The sequence below is a fragment of the Mesoplodon densirostris genome, chromosome 5 (assembly GCF_025265405.1).
Source record: "Mesoplodon densirostris isolate mMesDen1 chromosome 5, mMesDen1 primary haplotype, whole genome shotgun sequence".
Lineage (NCBI taxonomy): Eukaryota > Metazoa > Chordata > Mammalia > Artiodactyla > Ziphiidae > Mesoplodon > Mesoplodon densirostris.
Window position 1 is genome coordinate 56,009,591 of NC_082665.1, and position 18,206 is coordinate 56,027,796.

Genomic DNA, 18,206 nt, shown 5'->3' on the forward strand with positions numbered 1-18,206 from the left:
CTACCACAAAACTACTAGAGCTAATCAATGAATTTGGTAAAGTAGTAGGATATAAAATTAATGCACAAAAATCTCTTGCATTCCTATATATTAATGATGAAAAATCTGAAAGAGAAATTAAGGAAACACTCTCATTTACCACTGCAACAAAAAGAATAAAATACTTAGGAATAAAGCTGCCTAAGGAGACAAAAGACCTGTATGCAGAAAACTATAAGACACTGAAGAAAGAAATTAAAGATAATACAAACAGATGGAGAGATATACCATGTTCTTGGATGGGAAGAATCAACATTGTGAAAATGACTATACTACCCAAAGCAATCTACAGACTCAATGCAATCCCTATCAAACTACCACTTGCATTTTTCGCAGAAGTAGAACAAAAAATTTCAAAATTTGTCTGGAAACACAAAAGATCCTGAATAGCCAAAGCAATCTTGAGAAAGAAAAACAGAGCTGCAGGAATCAGGCTCATGGACTTCAGACACTACTACAAAGTTACAGTAGTCAAGAGAGTATGGTACTGGCACAAAAACAGAAATATAGATCAATGGAACAGGATAGAAAGTCCAGAGATAAACCCACGCACATATGGTCACCTTATTTTTGATAAAGGGGGCAAGAATATACAATGGAGAAAAGACAGCCTCTTCAATAACTGGTGCTGGGAAAACTGGACAGCTACATGTAAAAGAATGAAATTAGAACACTCCCTAACACCATACACAAAAATAGACTAAAAATGGATTAAAGACCTAAATGTAGGCCAGACACTATCAAACTCTTAGAGGAAAACATAGGTAGAACCCTCTATGTCATAAATCACAGCAAGATCCTTTTTGACCCACATCCTAGAGACATGAAAATAAAAACAAAAATAAACAAATGGGACCTAATGAAACTCAAAAGCTTTTGCACAGCAAAGAAAACCATAAACAAGACAAAAAGACCACCCTCAGAATGGGAGAAAATATTTGCAAATTAAGAAATTGGCAAAGGATTAATCTCCAAAATTTACACGCAGCTCATGTGGTTCAATATCAGTAAAACAAACAACCCAATCCAAAAATGGGCAGAAGACGTAAGATTCATGTTCCTATCACTAAAGGACCAAATATCCTGGAGTACTGTGGCAACACCGTCTAAAGCCTTGCTGTTCAAAGTGTGGTCCTAAGACCTACAGCATCAGCATCACCTAAGAGATTGTTAAAGATGCCAACACTTGGCATCTCATCCCAGACCTACTTTTTTTCTTTTTATTTATTTATTTAACACCTTTATGGAGTATAATTGTTTTACAATGGTGGGTTAGTTTCCACTTTATAACAAAGTGAATCAGCTATACATATACATATATCCCCAATTCTCCTCCCTCTTGCGTCTCCCTTCCACCCTCCCTATCCCACCCCTCTAGGTGGTTACAAAGCAACGAGCTGATCTCCCTGTGCTATGCAGCTGCTTCCTATCTATTTTACATTTGGTAGTATATGTAAGTCCAAGCCACTCTCACTTCATCCCAACTTAGCCTTCCCCCTCCCCGTGTCCTCAAGTCCATTGTCTATCTGCATCTTTATTCTTGTCCTGCCCCTAGGCAGGACAAGAACAATTTTTTTTTTTTAGATTCCATATATATGTTTGTTTTTCTCTTTCTGACTTAATTCACTCTGTATGGCAGACTCTACGTCCATCCACCTCACTACAAATAACTCAATTTTGTTTTTTTTATGGCTGAGTAATATTCCATTGTATATATGTGCCACATCTTCTTTATCCATTCATCCGATGATGGACACTTAGGTTGCTTCCGTGTCATGGCTATTGTAAATAGAGCTGCAATGAACATTGTGGTACATGACTCTTTTTGAATTATGGTTTTCTCAAGGTATATGACCAGTAGTGGGATTGCTGGGTCGTATGGTAGTTCTATTTTTAGTTTTTTAGGAACCTCCATACTGTTCTCCATAGTGGCTGTATCAATTTACATTCTCACCAACAGTGCAAGAGGGTTCCCTTTTCTCCACACCCTCTCCAGCATTTATTGTTTGCAGATATTTTGATGATGGCCATTCTGACTGGTGTAAGGTGATATCCCATTGTAGTTTTGATTTGCCTTTCTCTAATGATTAGTGATGTTGAGCATACTTTCATGTGTTTGTTGGCAATCTGTATATATTCTTTGGAGAAATGTCTATTTAGGTCTTCTGCCCATTTTTGCATTGGGCTGTTTGCTTTTTGATATTGAGCCACATGAGCTGCTTGTATATTTTGGAGATTAGTCCTTTGTCATTTGCTTCATTTGCAAATATTTTCTCCCAGCCTGAGGGTTGTCTTTTTGTCTTGTGCATGGTTTCCTTTGCTGTGCAAAAGCTTTTGAGTTTCATTAGGTCCCATTTGTTTATTTTTGTTTTTATTTTCATTTCTCTAGGAGGTGAGTCAAAAATGATCTTGCTGAGATTTATGTCATAGAGTGTTCTGCCTATGTTTTCCTCTAAGAGTTTGATAGTGTCTGGCCTTACATTTAGGTCTTTAATCCATTTTGAGTTTATTTTTGTGTATGGTGTTAAAAAGTGTTCTAATTTCATTCTTTAACATGTAGCTGTCCAGTTTTCCCAGCATCATTTACTGAAGAGGCTCTCTTTTCTCTATTGTATATTCTTGCCTCCTTTATCAAAAATAAGGTAACCATATGTGCTTGGGTTTATCTCTGGGATTTCTATTCTGTTCCATTGATCTATATTTCTGTTTTTGTGCCAGTACCATACTGTCTTGATTACTATAGCTTTGTAGTGTAGTCTGAAGTCAGGGAGCCTGATTCCTCCACCTCTGTTTTTCTTTCTTAAGATTGCTTTGGCTATTCAGGGTCTTTTGTGTTTCCATACAAACTGTGAACTTTTTTTGTATGTAGAGCTCTGTGGAAAATGCCATTGGTAGTTTGACAGGGATTGCATTGAATCTGTAGTTTGCTTTGGGTAGTATAGTCATTTTTACCATGTTGATTTTTCCAATCCAATAACATGGTATATCTCGCCATCTGTTTGTATCATCTTTAATTTCTTTCATCAGTGTCTTGTTTTCTGCATACAGGTCTTTTTCTCCTTAGGTAGGTTTATTCCTAGGTATTTTATTCTTTCTTTTGCAATGGTAAATGGGAGTGTTTCCTTAATTTCTATTTGATTTTTCATCATTAGTGTATAGGAATGCAAGAATTTCTGTGCATTAATTTTGTATCCTGCTACTTTACCAAATTCATTGATTAGCTCTAGTAGTTTTGTGGTAGCATATTTAGGATTCTCTATGTATAGGATCATGTCATCTGCAAATACTGACAGCGTTACTTCTTCTTTTCCGACTTGGATTCCTTTTATTTCTTTTTCTTCTCTGATTGCTGTGGCTAAAACTTCCAAAACAATGTTGAATTATAGTGGTGAGAATGGACAACCTTGTCTTGTTGCTGATATTAGAGGAAATGGTTTCAGTTTTTGAACATTGTGAACCATGTTGGCTGTGGGTTTGTCATATATGGCATTTATTATGTTGAGGTAAGTTAAGTTCCCTCTTTGTCTACTTTCTGGAGGATTTTTATCATAAATGGGTGTTGAAGTTTGTTGAAGGCTTTTTCTGCATCTATTGAGATGATCATATGGTTTTTATTCTTCAATTTTTAATGTGGTTTATCACATTGATTGATTTGCATATATTGAAGAATCCTTGCATTCCTGGGATAAACCCCACTTGATCATGGTGTATGATCCTTTTAATGTGCTGTTGGATTCTGTTTGCTAGTATTTTGTTGAGGATTTTTGCATCTATGTTCATCAGTGATATTGGCCTGTAGTTTTCTTTCTTTGTGACATCTTTGTCTGGTTTTGGTATCAGGGTGATGATGGCCTTGTAGAATGCGTTTGGGGTTTGTTCCTCCCTCTGCTATATTTTGGAAGAGTTTGAGAAGGATAGGTGTTAGCTCTTCTCTAAATGTTTGATAGAATTCGCCTGTGAAGCCATGTGGCCCTGGGCTTTTGTTTGTTGGAAGATTTTTAATCACAATCTCAATTTCAGTCCTTGTGATTGGTGTGTTTATATTTTCTATTTGTTCCTGGTTCAGTCTTGAAGGTTGTGCTTTTCTATGAATTTGTCCATTTCTGCAGGTTGTCTATTTTTTTGGCATAGAGTTGCTTGTAGTAATCTCTCATGATCCTTTGTATTTCTGCAGTGTCAGTTAATGCTTCTCGTTTTTCATTTCTTTTTCTAGTGATTTGAGTCGTCTCCCTTTTTTTCTTGATGAGTCTGGCTAATGTTTTGTCTATTTTGTTTATCTTCTCAAAGAAACAGCTTTTAATTTTATTGATATTTGCTATTCTTTTCTTTTTCATTTATTTCTGATCTGATCCTTATGATTTCTTTCCTTCTGCTAACTTTGGGGGGGTTTTTTGTTCTTCTTTGTCTAATTGCTTTCAGTGTAAGTTTATTTTGTTTATTTAAGATTTCTCATGTTGCTTGATGTAGGACTGCATTGCAATAAACTTCCCTCTTAGAACTACCTTTGCTGCATCCCACAGGTTTTGGGTCGATGTGGTTTCACCGTCATTTGTTTCTAGGTATTTTTTGATTTCCTGTTTGATTTCTTCAGTGATTTCTTGGTTATTAAGTAGTGTATTGTTTAGCTTCCATGTGTTTGTATTTTTTACAAATTTTTTTCCTGTAATTGATATCTGGTCTCATAGTGTTGTGGTCGGAAAAGATACCTGATACCATTTCAATTTTCTTAAGTTTACCAAGGCTTGGTTTGTTACCCAAGATATGGTCTATCCTGGAGAATGTTCCATGAGCATTTGAGAAGAAAGTGTATTCTGTTGTTTTTTGATGGAATTCCCAATAATTTTCAATTAAGTCCATCTTTTTTAATGTGTCATTTAAAGCTTGTATTTCCTTATTTATTTTCATTTTGGTTGATCTCTCATTTTCCCCTTTTATGGCTGTTAGCATTTGCCTTATGTATTGAGGTGCTCCTATTTTGGGTGCATAAATATTTACAATTGTTCTATCTTCTTCTTGGATTAATCCCTTGATCATTATGTAGTGTCCTTCTTTGTCCCTATTAATTGTCTTTATTTTAAAGTCTATTTTGTCTGATATGAGAATTGCTACTCCAGCTTTCTTTTGATTTCCATTTGCATGGAATATCTTTTTCCATCCCCTTACTTTCAGTCTGTATGTGTCCCTAGGTCTGAATTGGGTCTCATGTAGACAGCCTACATATGGATCTTGTTTTTGTATCCATTCAGCTAGTCTATGTCTTTTGGTGGGAGCATTTAATCCATTTACATTCAAGGTAATTATCGATATGTATGTTCCTATTACCATTTTCTTAATTGTTTTGAGTTTGTTCTTGTAGATCTTTTCCTTCTCTTGTGTTTCCTGCCTAGAGAAGTTGTTTTAGAATTTGTTGTAAAGTTGATTTGCTGGTGCTGAATTCTCTTAGGTTTTTCTTGTCTGTAAAGGTTTTAATTTCTCCGTCAAATCTGAATGAGATCCTTGCTGTGTAGAGTAATCTTGGTTATAGGTTTTTCCCTTTCATCCCTTTAAATATGTCTTGCCACTCCCTTTTGTTTACAGAGTTTCTGCTCTAAAGTCAGCTGTTAACCTTATGGGGATATCCTTGTATGTTATTTGTTGTTTTTCCCTTGCTGCTTTTGATATTTTTTCTTTGTATTTAATTTTCAGTAGTTTGATTAATATGTGTCTTGACATGTTTCTCCTTGGATTTCTCCTGTATGGACTTTCTGCACTTCCTGGACTTGATTGACTATTTCCTTTCCCATATTAGGGAAGTTTTCAACTATAATGTCTTCAAACATTTTCTCAGTACCTTTTCTTTTCTCTTCTTCTTCTGGGACCCCTATAATTCGAATGTTGGTGTGTGTAGTGTTGTCCCAGTGGTCTCCAGGACTGTCCTCAATTCTTTTCATTCTCTTTTCTTTATTTTGCTCTGCGGTAGTTATTTCCACTATTTTATCTTCCAGGTCACTTATCCATTCTTCTGCCTCATTTATTATGCTATTGATTCTTTCTAGAGAACTTGTAACTTCATTTATTCAATAATGTTCATCATTGTTTGCTCTTTAGTTCTTCTATGTCCTTGTTAAACGTTTCTTGTTTTTTCTCCATTCTATTTCCAAGATTTTGGATCATCTTTACTATCACTACTCTGAATTCTTTTTCAGGTAGACTGCCTATTTCCTCTTCATTTGTTTGGTCTGGTGGGTTTTTACCTTGCTCCTTTGTCTGCTGTGTGTTTCTCTGTCTTCTCATTTTGCTTAACTTACTGTGTTTGGGGTCCCCTTTTCACAGGCTTCAGTTTCATAGTTCCAGTTGTTTTTGGTGTCTGCCCCCATTGGCTAAGGTTTGTTCAGTGGGTTGTGTAGGCTTCCTGGTCCAGGGGACTAGTGCCTGTCTTCTGGTGGATGAGGCTAGATTTTGTCTTTCTGGTGGGCAGCACCACGTCTGGCTGTGTGTTTCACATAATAAGGTCTGTGACCTTATTTCACATAAGGTCTGTGACCTTATTATGATTTTAGTCAGCCTCTCTCCTAATGGGTGGGGTTGTGTTCCTGTCTTTCTAGTTGTTTTGCATAGGGTGTCCAGAACTGTAGCTTGCTGGTTGTTCAGTGGAGCTAGGTCTTAGTGTTGAGATGGAGATCTCTGGGAGAGCTTTTGCCGTTTGATATTACATGGAGCTGAGAGGTCTCTGGTGGACCAATGTCCTGAACTCAGCTCTCCCACCTCAGAGGCACAGGCCTGACACCCAGCTGGGGCACCAAGACCCTGTCAGCCACATGGCTTTCAGAAAGTCTGATGTCTTCTGCCAGCGTTCAGTAGGTGTTCTGTAGGAGTTGTTCCACATGTAGATGTATTTCTGATGTAATTTTGGAGAGGAAGGTGATCTCCACGTCTTAATCCTCTGCCATCTTGAGGGTCTCCCCCCCATCTCAGACCTATAAACCAGAATTTTTACTCTAACACAATCCCCTCTGACTCCTATGCACCATAAAGTTTGAAAAATACTGGTAGAGTAGGTTAGGAATCTCAAATCCCCAGCCCTCGTCCTGTTGCTGCTGTTGCTAATAAATTGTATAACCTTTGGCAAGTGACCTTACCTCTCTGGGTTGCAGTCTCTTCACCTGAATTATGCTGTTGAAGATTCTTTCCAGCCTCAGCTTCCACCTTCTTTATTATATTAATTCCCAGGGCCATTCCTCAACTCTGTGCAGGAGAATGGCAATATAATGCATTATTCTGACTCAGATTCTCCTACTGTAAAACTCAGGCTGCATTTCCTCTCCCTGGAGGTGTGTGGCAAAAGCTCTCTCATAACCTACTAGGGAGAGCTCCAACCTCTGTGCCTGATGCTGCTGTACAGATGCAGATCCTGTTGCCGTGATGCAAAGGCACTGCTGTAGTAGCAGGTTTCTGATAGACTCCAAGTAGGAGTGACTTTCAGCTGGGCAGTCTCCAAACCTGGAAGCAGAATGTGCTCCAATGACTTAACATTTAAAATAGGCCTATTGCATCCATCCTTTAGCTGCCCAAGAGAATGAACACAGCAGGAGCCAGTTTGTGTCTGGTAGTGATTTAGTTATGAGTCACTCACTCCCTGATCAGTTATCTTGAGTCATTTCCACAGTAATCCATAAGCTGGATGGCATCACAGTTTTTTATTATTGACGTCAAGAGCACACCCTCACAAATAAAGCACCAGGAATGATTTTTATCCTCCAGAGCTCTGAGGAAATCACTCTCTGTCTATAGCAGTCACTTTGAAATTTAAAAAGAACATGACTAACTTGCTCACTCCCTTTTAATTCCCTAAATACTTGAGAAGTGGGAGTGGGAGAGAAACTGGCCATGGGTGGGGAGTAGCAAAGAAACAGGAAGAAAGCCTGAAGTTGTAGCAGAGGAAGAAATGGATGGTATGATGTGTGCTGAATCAATTAGTAAAACTGATAATCCAATATACTGCTCACCAATTAATCATTTTCATCACTTTCTGTCCAATGAAGGATGACAGAGGCAGGAAAATCTACATGCCTACTTTTCAGGGACTAAATGGACCTATGTCTGAGATCTTTTTAAAACAACCTCACAGGGGCTTCCCTGGTGGCACAGTGGTTGAAAATGTGCCTGCCTATGCAGGGGACACAGGTTCGAGCCCTGGTCTGGGAAGATCCCACATGCCGCGGAGCAACTGGGCCCGTGAACCACAACTACTGAGCCTGCGCGTCTGGAGCCTGTGCTCCACAACAAGAGAGGCCGTGATAGTGAGAGGCCCACGCACCATGATGAAGAGTGGCTCCCACTTGCCGCAACTAGAGAAAGCCCTTGCACAGAAACAACGACCCAACACAGCCCAAAATAAATAAATTAATTAATTAATAAAAAATAAATAAATAAAAATAAAATAAAATAACCTCACAGAAGACTTTGATTACTTGGGTGTCAAGAGTATATGACAGAAAAAAACAAAACTGAAAAGAAGTGGAGTAAAATAGCCGTATTTTTAACCACATTGATCCCTCACTTTCTCATCTGTAAAATAACAATATTAAAATATTCTTGTCTCATGGTTGTTGGGAGAGGTTCAATGAGACAGTGGATGTAAATATACATAGCACAACATTTGACACTTAGCATCCAATAAATGTTAGCTCCCCCTTTCCCATCCCTTTTCCACTTTTATCACTTCCTCACCCTCAATCCAGTATTTATTACCCATGTTGCCTTGAGCAGTTAATTTTTCTAAGGTTCACTGTCTTTAACTATAAAATGGAAATGTAAATAAGATCAATTTTGCAGGCTTGCTCTTAGATTAAATAAGCTATCCATACAAAGCACATAGCATATCACCCATAGTGAGCATTCAATGGCTACTGATTATTATTATCATTCGATCATTATTAATCTTTTTAAAGTAAAATAACTTATTTCTGATCAGCACAGTTAGAACTCTCCTGGAATCATAAAATACTAGGCCTGAAGAACCTTACTTCCTAATAATCATGTATAGTGCCTCTCAACTTGGAATGGTACCTCCCCCTAAGTGAGGGGGGCATTTGGAAACAGGGTGGGCATTTTTCCATTGTCACAGTGACTGAGAGTATTACTGGTATTTAGCACCTTGGAGCAGGAATGCAAAACCTCCTACAATGTGTGGACACGCTCACACACAAAGAATTATCCCCTTTAGATGCCAATCACCGCACCACTAAGACACACAGAAGAATTTAACTTCTTCATGGGTGCTAGAGAGATGGAGTATTTGACCAAAGTCCAAGAGTTAGTTAGCATTAGAGCTAGAACTAAGTTTTGTATAGCATGTTAACACTGCAAGAATTTTTGCCATCTTTTGCAATTGTCATCAACAGCATATACATCTCTATTCTTAGCTGTGACAATTGTTTCTATAAAGTCAGTACAATTCCTAAGAAAAGAAAAGCCTTACAGTGTGCTTTCTTACTCTGTCTCCAGGAGATGGAAGAAGAGAGAGAGAGAAATAGAGAGAGTGAATGAGCAAGAGGGAGAGTGGGAGAGGGAGGGAGAGGATGGAGGATGAGGGCTTCTTTTCTTTTACCGTTGAATAATAATATATTAGCTTGCTTCACTGATTCCATTATAGTAGAGGCTGGGGTAGTAAGTAAGTCCCTGAGAACACAATATTAAAGAGACGAAGGTTTGATTTCAGTCCTCCTATGGGCTCATTAGTTTTACACAGAGCAAGTCCTCTTCTATAATCATAGCATGTCATGCAGGCATGTGGTGGTGAATGTCTTAAAAGGCAAGAAGCTGCCAAACATCTCTAACCTCACTACCAAGAAATAGCTTAGCTACTTGTCCTGCTGAGTATGGTTCAATGTCAGTTCAATAGTTTGTTTATTTTCACATTTACGGCTGTGATTAAATGGCCACTGTCTTGAAAGAGCATGGGTGAGGGGCTGGTGAGCACAGGGAGCTTCTAGGGGCTGAGTGAAGAGGTGTCTCTGATGTCCGGGAAGAACATTCAGGGATCAGTGTCTTTCAAGGATGTAACTGTAGACTTCAGCAGGGAGGAGTGGCAACTGTTGGACCTTGCTCAGAAAAGTCTATACAGGGATGTAATGCTGGAAAACGATTTCAGCTTGGTCTCAATGGTGTGTCAAGTTCCCAAACCAGAAGTCAATTTCAGTTTGGTGAAATATCAAGCCAGAGCTGTCTAGAATACATAGGAAGTACAGAATGGCTAACATACACCTCTGCAAAAAAGAAATATAGGCAGACCTTGAAGATAACAGAGGAATAAGACGTAGAGATCACCTTCCTCCCCACAAATACATCAGAAATACATCTACATGTGGAACAACTCCTATAGAACACCTACCGAACGCTGGCAGAAGACCTCAGACTTCCCAAAAGGCAAGAAAATCCCCACGTACCTGGGTAGGGCAAAAGAAAAAAGAAAAGACAGAGATAAAAGAATAGGGACGGGACCTGCACCGCTGGGAGGGAGCTGTGAAGGAGGAAAAGTTTCCACACACTAGGAAGTCCCTTCACTGGTGTGGATGGGGGTGGGAAGCTTTGGAGCCACAGAGGAGAGCACAGCAACAGGGGTGCAGAGGGCAAAGCAGAGAGATCCCCACACAGAGGATCGGTGCCAACCAGCACTCACCAGACTGAGAAGGTTGTCTGCTCACTCACTGGGGCAGGTAAGGGCTGGGAGCTGAGGCTTGGGCTTCAGAGGTCGGACCCTAGGGAGTGGACAGGGGTTGGCTGCATGAAGACAGCCTGAAGGGGGCTAGTGCACTACAGCTAGCCAGGAGGGAGTCCGAGAAAAAGTCTGGACCTGATGGAGCATAAAGAGACCATTGTTTTGGGGTGTGTAAGGAGAGGGGCTTCCTGCTCCATGTGCCCACAGATGGCAGAGCACTGCCTAAGTGAGCTCCAGAGACAGGCATGAGCCATGGCTAACATCTTGGACCCCAGAGGCAAGCAAAGAACTCTATTACTGCTGCCACTGCCACCAAGAATCCTGTGTGCAAGCACAGGTCACTACCCACACCCCTCCAGAAGCCTGTGCAGCCCGCCACTGCCAGGGTCCCATGATCTAGGGCCACCTTCCCTGGGAGAACACACGGTGCACCTCAGGCTGTTGCAACATCATGCTGGTCTCTGCCACTGCAGGCATGCCCGCATTCCAATTATGACTACCATACCCCTCCCTCTAACCAGCCTGAGGGAGTAAGAAAGCCCTAATCAGCCACTGCTTTAACACCCTCCTCTCTGGGTGGGGAAGAGATGCCTGAGAGCAGCCTACACACAGAGGTGGGGCCAAAACCAAAGCTGAACCCCAGGAGCTGTGCAAACAAAGTAGAGAAAGGGAAATGTCTCTGTGCAGCCTCAAGAGCAGCAGATTAAATCCCCGCAATCAGCTTGATAAACCCTACAACTGTGGAGTACCTGAATAGACAACAAATGTCCCAAAATTGAGGCAATGGAATTTGGGAGCAACTGTAGCCTTGGGGTTTTCTTACTGCGTTTGATTCGTTTTTGGTTTTATGTTTATCTTAGCTTAGTTTTTAGTGCTTGTTTTCATTGGTGGATTTGTTTACTGGTTTGGTTTCTCTGTTCCTTTTTTTTTTTTTCTCTTTTTGTGAGTGTGTGTGTGTATGTTTCTTTGTGTGATTTTGTCAATTTAGTTTTGCTTTTACCATTTGTTTTGGGGTTCTGTCTGTCCACTTTTTTTTTTCTTCATTTTATTCCACGCCATGCAGTTGGCAGGGTCATGGTGCTCCAGCCAGGTGTTGGGCCTGAGCCTCCAAGTTGGGAGAGCTGAGTCCAGGACACTGGGCTGCCAGAGACCTTCAGAGTCCTTCCAGCTCCACATAATATAAATTGGTGAGAGCTCTCCCAGAGATCTCCATCTCAACATTAAGACCGAGCTCCACCCAACGGCCAACTAGCTCCAGTGCTGGAAAACCCATGCCAAACAACTAGTAAGAGAGGAACACAGCTCAACTCATTAGCACACAGGTTGCCTAAAGTCATACTAAGTTCAAAGACACCCCAAAACACAATACCAGATGCGGTCCTGCCCACCACAGGAACAAGATCCAGCCCCACACAAAAGAAGACAGGAACCAGTCCCCCCACCAGGAAACCTACACAAACCACTGAAACAACCTCACGCACTGGGGGCAGAAAAGGGAAATAAGAGGAACTACGAACCTGCAGCCTGCAAAAAGGAGACCGCAAACACAGTGAGTTAAACAAAATGAAAAGACAGAGAAATATGCACCAGATGCAGAAGCAAGGTAAAAACCCACTAGACCAAACAAATGAGGAAGAAATAGGCAGTCTACCTGAAAAAGGATTCAGAATAGTGATAGTAAAGATGATCCAAAATCTTGGAAATAGAATGGAGAAAAAACAAGAAACGTTTAACAAGGACCTAGAAGAACTAAAGAGCAAACAAACAATGATGAACTACACAATAAACGAAGTTAAAAATACTCTAGAAGGAATCAATAGCAGAATAACTGAGGCATAAGAATGGACAATGACCTGGAATATAGAATACTGGAAATAATGGCCACAGAGCAGATAAAGAGAAAAGAATGAAAAGAATTGACGACAGTCTCAGAGACTTCTGGGACAATATTAAACATACCAACTTTTGAATTACAGGGGTCCCAGAAGAAGAAGAGAAAAAGAAAGGGTCTGAGAAAATATTTGAAGAGATTATACTTGAAAACTTCCCTAACATGGGAAAGGAAATAGTCAATCAAGTCCAGGAAGCACAGAGGGTCTATACAGGATAAATCCAAGGAGAAACATGCCAAGACACATATTAATCAAACTATCAAAAATTAAATACAAAGAAAAAATATTAAAAGCAGGAAGGGAAAAGCAACAAATAACATACAAGGGAATCCCCATAAGGTTAACAGCTGATCTTTCAGCAGAAACTCTGCAAGCCAGAAGGGAGTGGTAAGGCATATTTAAAGTGATGAAAGGGAAAAATCTACAACCAAGATTACTCTACCCAGCAAGGATCTCATTCAGATTTGATGGAGAAATTAAAACCTTTACAGACAAGCAAAAGCTAAGAGAACTCAGCACCACCAAACCAGCTTTAAAACAAATGCTAAAGGAACTTCTATAGGTGGGGAAAAACAAGAGAAGAAAAAGACCTACAAAAACAAACCCAAAATAATTAAGAAAATGGCAATAGGAACATACATATCAATAATTGCTTTAGGGCCTCCCTGGTGGCGCAAGTGGTTGAGAGTCCGCCTGCCGATGCAGGGGATACGGGTTCGTGCCCCGGTCTGGGAGGATCCCATATGCCGCGGAGCGGCTGGGCCCGTGAGCCATGGCCGCTGAGCCTGCGCGTCCGGAGCCTGCGCGTCCGGAGCCTGTGCTCCGCAACGGGGGAGGCCACAACAGTGAGAGGCCCGCATACCGCAAAAAAAAAAAAAAAATTGCTTTAAATTAAATGGATTAAATGCTCCAACCAAAAGAAACAGACTGGCTGAAAGGATAAGAAAACAAGGCCCATATATATGCTGTCTACAAGAGACCCACTTCAGACCTAGGGACACACACAGAATGAAAGTGAGGGGATGGAAAAAGATATTCCATGCAAATGGAAATCAAAAGAAAGCTGGAGTAGCAGTTCTCATATCAGACAAAATAGACGTTAAAATAAAGACTATAACAAGAGACAAAGAAGGATACCACATAATTATCAAGGGATCAATCCAAGAAGAAGATAAAACAATTGTAAATATTTATGCACCCAACAAAGGAGCACCTCAATATACAAGGCAAATGCTAATAGCCATAAACGGGGAAATTGACAGTAACACAATAATAGTAGGGGACTTCAACACCCCACTTTCACCAATGGACAGATCATCGAAAATGAAAATAAATAAGGAACCACAAGCTTTAAATGACACATTAGACTAGATGGGCTTAATTGATATTGATAGGACATTCCATCCAAAAACAAGAGAATACACTTTCTTCTCAAGTGCACATGGAACATTCTCCAGGATAGATCATATCCTGGGTCACAAAACAAGCCTTGGTCACAGCTTACCCTTCCCCCTCCCCATATCCTCAAGTCCATTCTCAAGTAGGTCTGTGTCTTTATTCCCGTTTTACCCCTAGGTTCTTCATGACATTTTTTTTTTAATTCCGTATATATGTGTTAGCATACGGTATTTGTCTTTCTCTTTCTGAGTTACTTCACTCTGTATGACAGACTCTAGGTCTATCCACCTCATTACAAATAGCTCAGTTTTGTCTCTTTTTACGGCTGAGTAATATTCCATTGTATATATGTGCCACATCTTCTTTATCCATTCATCCAATGATGGACACTTAGGTTGTTTCCAGCTCCGGGCTATTGTGAATAGAGCTGCAATGAACATTTTGGTACATGTCTCTTTTTGAATTATGGTTTTCTCAGGGTATATGCCCAGTAGTGGGATTGCTGGGTCATATGGTAGTTCTAAAGAGAGGCATGGACATATATACACTACCAAACGTAAGGGAGATAGATAGTGGGAAGCAGTCGCAGAGCACAGGGAGATCAGCTCGGTGCTTTGTGACCGCCTGGAGGGGTGGGATGGGGAGGGTGGGAGATGCGTGAGGGAAGGGATGTGGGAACAGATGTATATGTATGACTGATTCACTTTGTTATAAAGCAGAAACTAATAAAAAAAAAAGAGAGAACTATAAAAAAAATTTTTTTTAATTTAAAAAAAATAAAAAATAAATAAAAAATAAAAATAAAACTTGAAAACAAACAAACAAACAAAAAAAAACAAAACAAGCCTTGGTAAAAGAAAATTGAAATCATATCAAGTATCTTTTCTGACCACAGTGCTATGAGACTAGCTATCAATTACAGGAAAAAATCTGTAATAAATACAAACACATGGAGGCTAAACACCATGCTACTAAATAACCAAGAGATGACTGAATAAATCAAAGAGGAAATAAAAAAGTACCTAGAAACAAATGACAATGAAAACACAATGACCCAAAACAAATGGGATGCAGCAAAAGCAATTTTAAAAGGGAAGTTTATAGCAATACAATCCTATCTCAAGAAACAAGAAACATCTCAAATAAACAACCTAATCTTACACTGAAAGAAATTAGACAAAGAACAAAAAAAACCCAAAGTTAGAAGAAGGAAATAAATCATAAAGACCAGATTAGAAATAAATGAAAAAGATATGAAGGAAACAATAGCAAAGATCAGTAAAACTAAAAGCTGGTTCTTTGAGAGGTAAACAAAATTGATAAAACATTAGTGAGACTCATCAAGAAAAAAAGAGAGAAGACTCAAATCAACAGATATAGAAATGAAAAAGGAGAAGTAACAACTGATACTGCAGAAATACAAAGGATCATGAGAGATTACCATGAGCAACTATATGTCAATAAAATAGACAACCTGGAAGAAATGGACAAATTCTTAGAAAAGCACAACTTTCTGAAACTGAACCAGAAAGAAATAGAAAACATATACAGCCCAATCACAAGCACTAAAATTGAAACTGTGATTAAAAATCTTCTAACAAACAAAAGTCCAGGACCAGATGGCTTCACAGGCGAATTCTATTAAACATTTAGAGAAGCATTAACACCTATCCTTCTCAAACTCTTCCAAAATATAGCAGAGGGAGGAACACTCCAAAACTCATTCTACAATGCCACCATCTCCCTGATAACAAAACCAGACAAAGACATCACAAAAAAGAAAACTACAGGCCAATATCACTGATGAACATAGATGCAAAAATCCTCAATAAAATACTAGCAAACAAAATCTAACATCACATTAAAAGGAACATACACCATGATCAAGTGGGGTTTATCCAGGAAACCAAGGATTCTTCAATATATGCAAATCAATCAATGTGATAAACCATATTAACAAATTGGAGGATAAAAACCATATTATAATCTCAATAGATGCAGAGAAAGCTTTCAACAAATTTCAAAACCATTTTATAATAAAAACTCTGCAGAAAGTGGGCAAAGAGGGAAACTACCTCAACATAATAAAGGCCCTATATGACAAAAGCACAGCCAATGTAATTTTCAGTGGTGAAAAACTGAAACCATTTCCACTAAGATCAGGAACAAGACAAGGGTACCAACTCTCACCACTATTATTCAACATAGTTTTGGAAGTTTTAGCCACAGCAATCAGAGAAGAAAAGAAATAAAAGGAATCCAAATTGGAAAAGAAGTAAAACTGTCACTGTTTGCAGATGACATGATACTATACATAAAGAATCCTAAAGATGCTACCACAAAACTACTAGAGTTAATCAATGAATTTGGTAAAATAGCAGGATACAAAACTAATGCACAGAAATCTCTCACATATCTATATACTAACAATGAAAAATCTGAAAGAGAAATTAAGGAAACACTCCCATTTACCACTGCAACAGAAAAGAATAAAATACTTAGGAATAAACCTGCCTAGGGAGGCAAAAAAACCTGTATGCAGAAAACTATAAGGCACTGATGAAAGAAATCAAAGATGATACAAACAAATGGAGAGATATACCATGTTTCTGGATTGGAAGGTTCAACACTGTGAAAACGACTATACTACCCAAAGCAGTCTACATATTCAATGCAATCCTTATCAAACTACAATGGCATTTTTCACAGAACTAGAAAAAAAATTTTTACAATTTCTATGGAAACACAAAAGACACGAATAGCCAAAGCAATCTTGAGAAAGAAAAGTGGAACTGGAAGAATCAGGCTCCATGACTTCAGACTCTACTACAAAGCTACAGTAATCAAAACAGTATGGTACTGGTACAAAAACAGAAATATAGATCAATGGAACAGGATAGAAAGCCCAGAGATAAACTCACACACATATGGTCACTTTACCTTTGATAAAGGAGGCAAGAATATATAATGGAAAAAAGACATCCTCTTCAATAAGTGGTGCTGGGAAAACTGGACAGCTACATGTAAAAGAATGAAGTTAGAACACTCCCTAACACCAAATACAAAAATAAACTCAAAATGGATTAAAGACCTAAATGTAAGGCCAGACACTATAAAACTCTTAGAGGAAAACAGAGCAGAACACTCTATGACATAAATCACAGCAAGATCCTTTTGACCCACCTCCTAGAGAAATGGAAATAAAAACAAAAATAAACAAATGGGACCTAATGAAACTTAAAAGCTTTTGCACAGCAAAGGAAACCATAAACAAGACAAAAAGACCACCCTAAGAATGGGAGAAAATATTTTCAAATGAAGCAACTGACAAAGGATTAATCTCAAAAATATATAAGCAGCTCATGCACCTCAATATCAAAAAAACAAACAACTTAATCCAAAAATGGACAGAAAAACTAAACAGACATTTCTCCAAAAAGATATACAGATTACCAAGAAACACATGAAAGGATGCTCAATATCACTAATCATTAGAGAAATGCAAGTCAAAACTACAATGAGGTATCACCTCACACCGGTCTGAATGGCCATCATCAAAAAATCTACAAACAATAAATGCTGGAGAGGGTGTGGAGAAAAGAGAACCTTCTTGCTCTGTTGGTGGGAATGTAAATTGATATAGCCACTATGGAAAACAGTATGGAGGTTCCTTAAAAAACTAAAAATAGAACTACCATATGACCCAGTAATCCCACTACTGGGCATGTACTCTGAGAAAACCATAATTCAAAAAGAGTCATGTACCACAATGTTCACTGCAGCACTATTTACAATAGCCAGGGCATGGAAGCAACCTAAGTGTCCATCGACAGATGAATAGATAAAGAAGATGTGGTACATATATACAATGGAATATTACTCAGCCATAAAAAGAAAGAAAATGTGTTATTTGTAGTGAGGTGGGTGGACCTAGAACCTGTCATACAGAGTGAAGTAAGTCAGAAAGTGAAAAACAAATACAGTATGCGAACACATATATATGGAATCTAGAAAAAAAATGGTTCTGATGAACCTAGGGGCAGGACAGGAATAAATACACAGATACAGAGAATGGACTTGAGGACACAGGGGTTGGGAGGGGAAGCTGGGACGAAGTGATAGGGTAGCATTGACATATATACACTACTAAATGTAAAATAGATAGCTAGTGGGAAGCA

At 39.0% G+C, this 18,206-nt stretch overlaps 1 protein-coding gene across 1 annotated transcript in view; it reads right to left on the reverse strand.

Moving 5' to 3' along the window:
- MYH15 (myosin heavy chain 15) overlaps positions 1–18,206 on the reverse strand; it is a 182,184-nt gene that overhangs the window by 120,241 nt on the left and 43,737 nt on the right. The window contains 1 exon segment of the mRNA XM_060098804.1: positions 7,404–7,518. Coding sequence (XP_059954787.1) covers positions 7,404–7,518 — 115 coding nt within the window.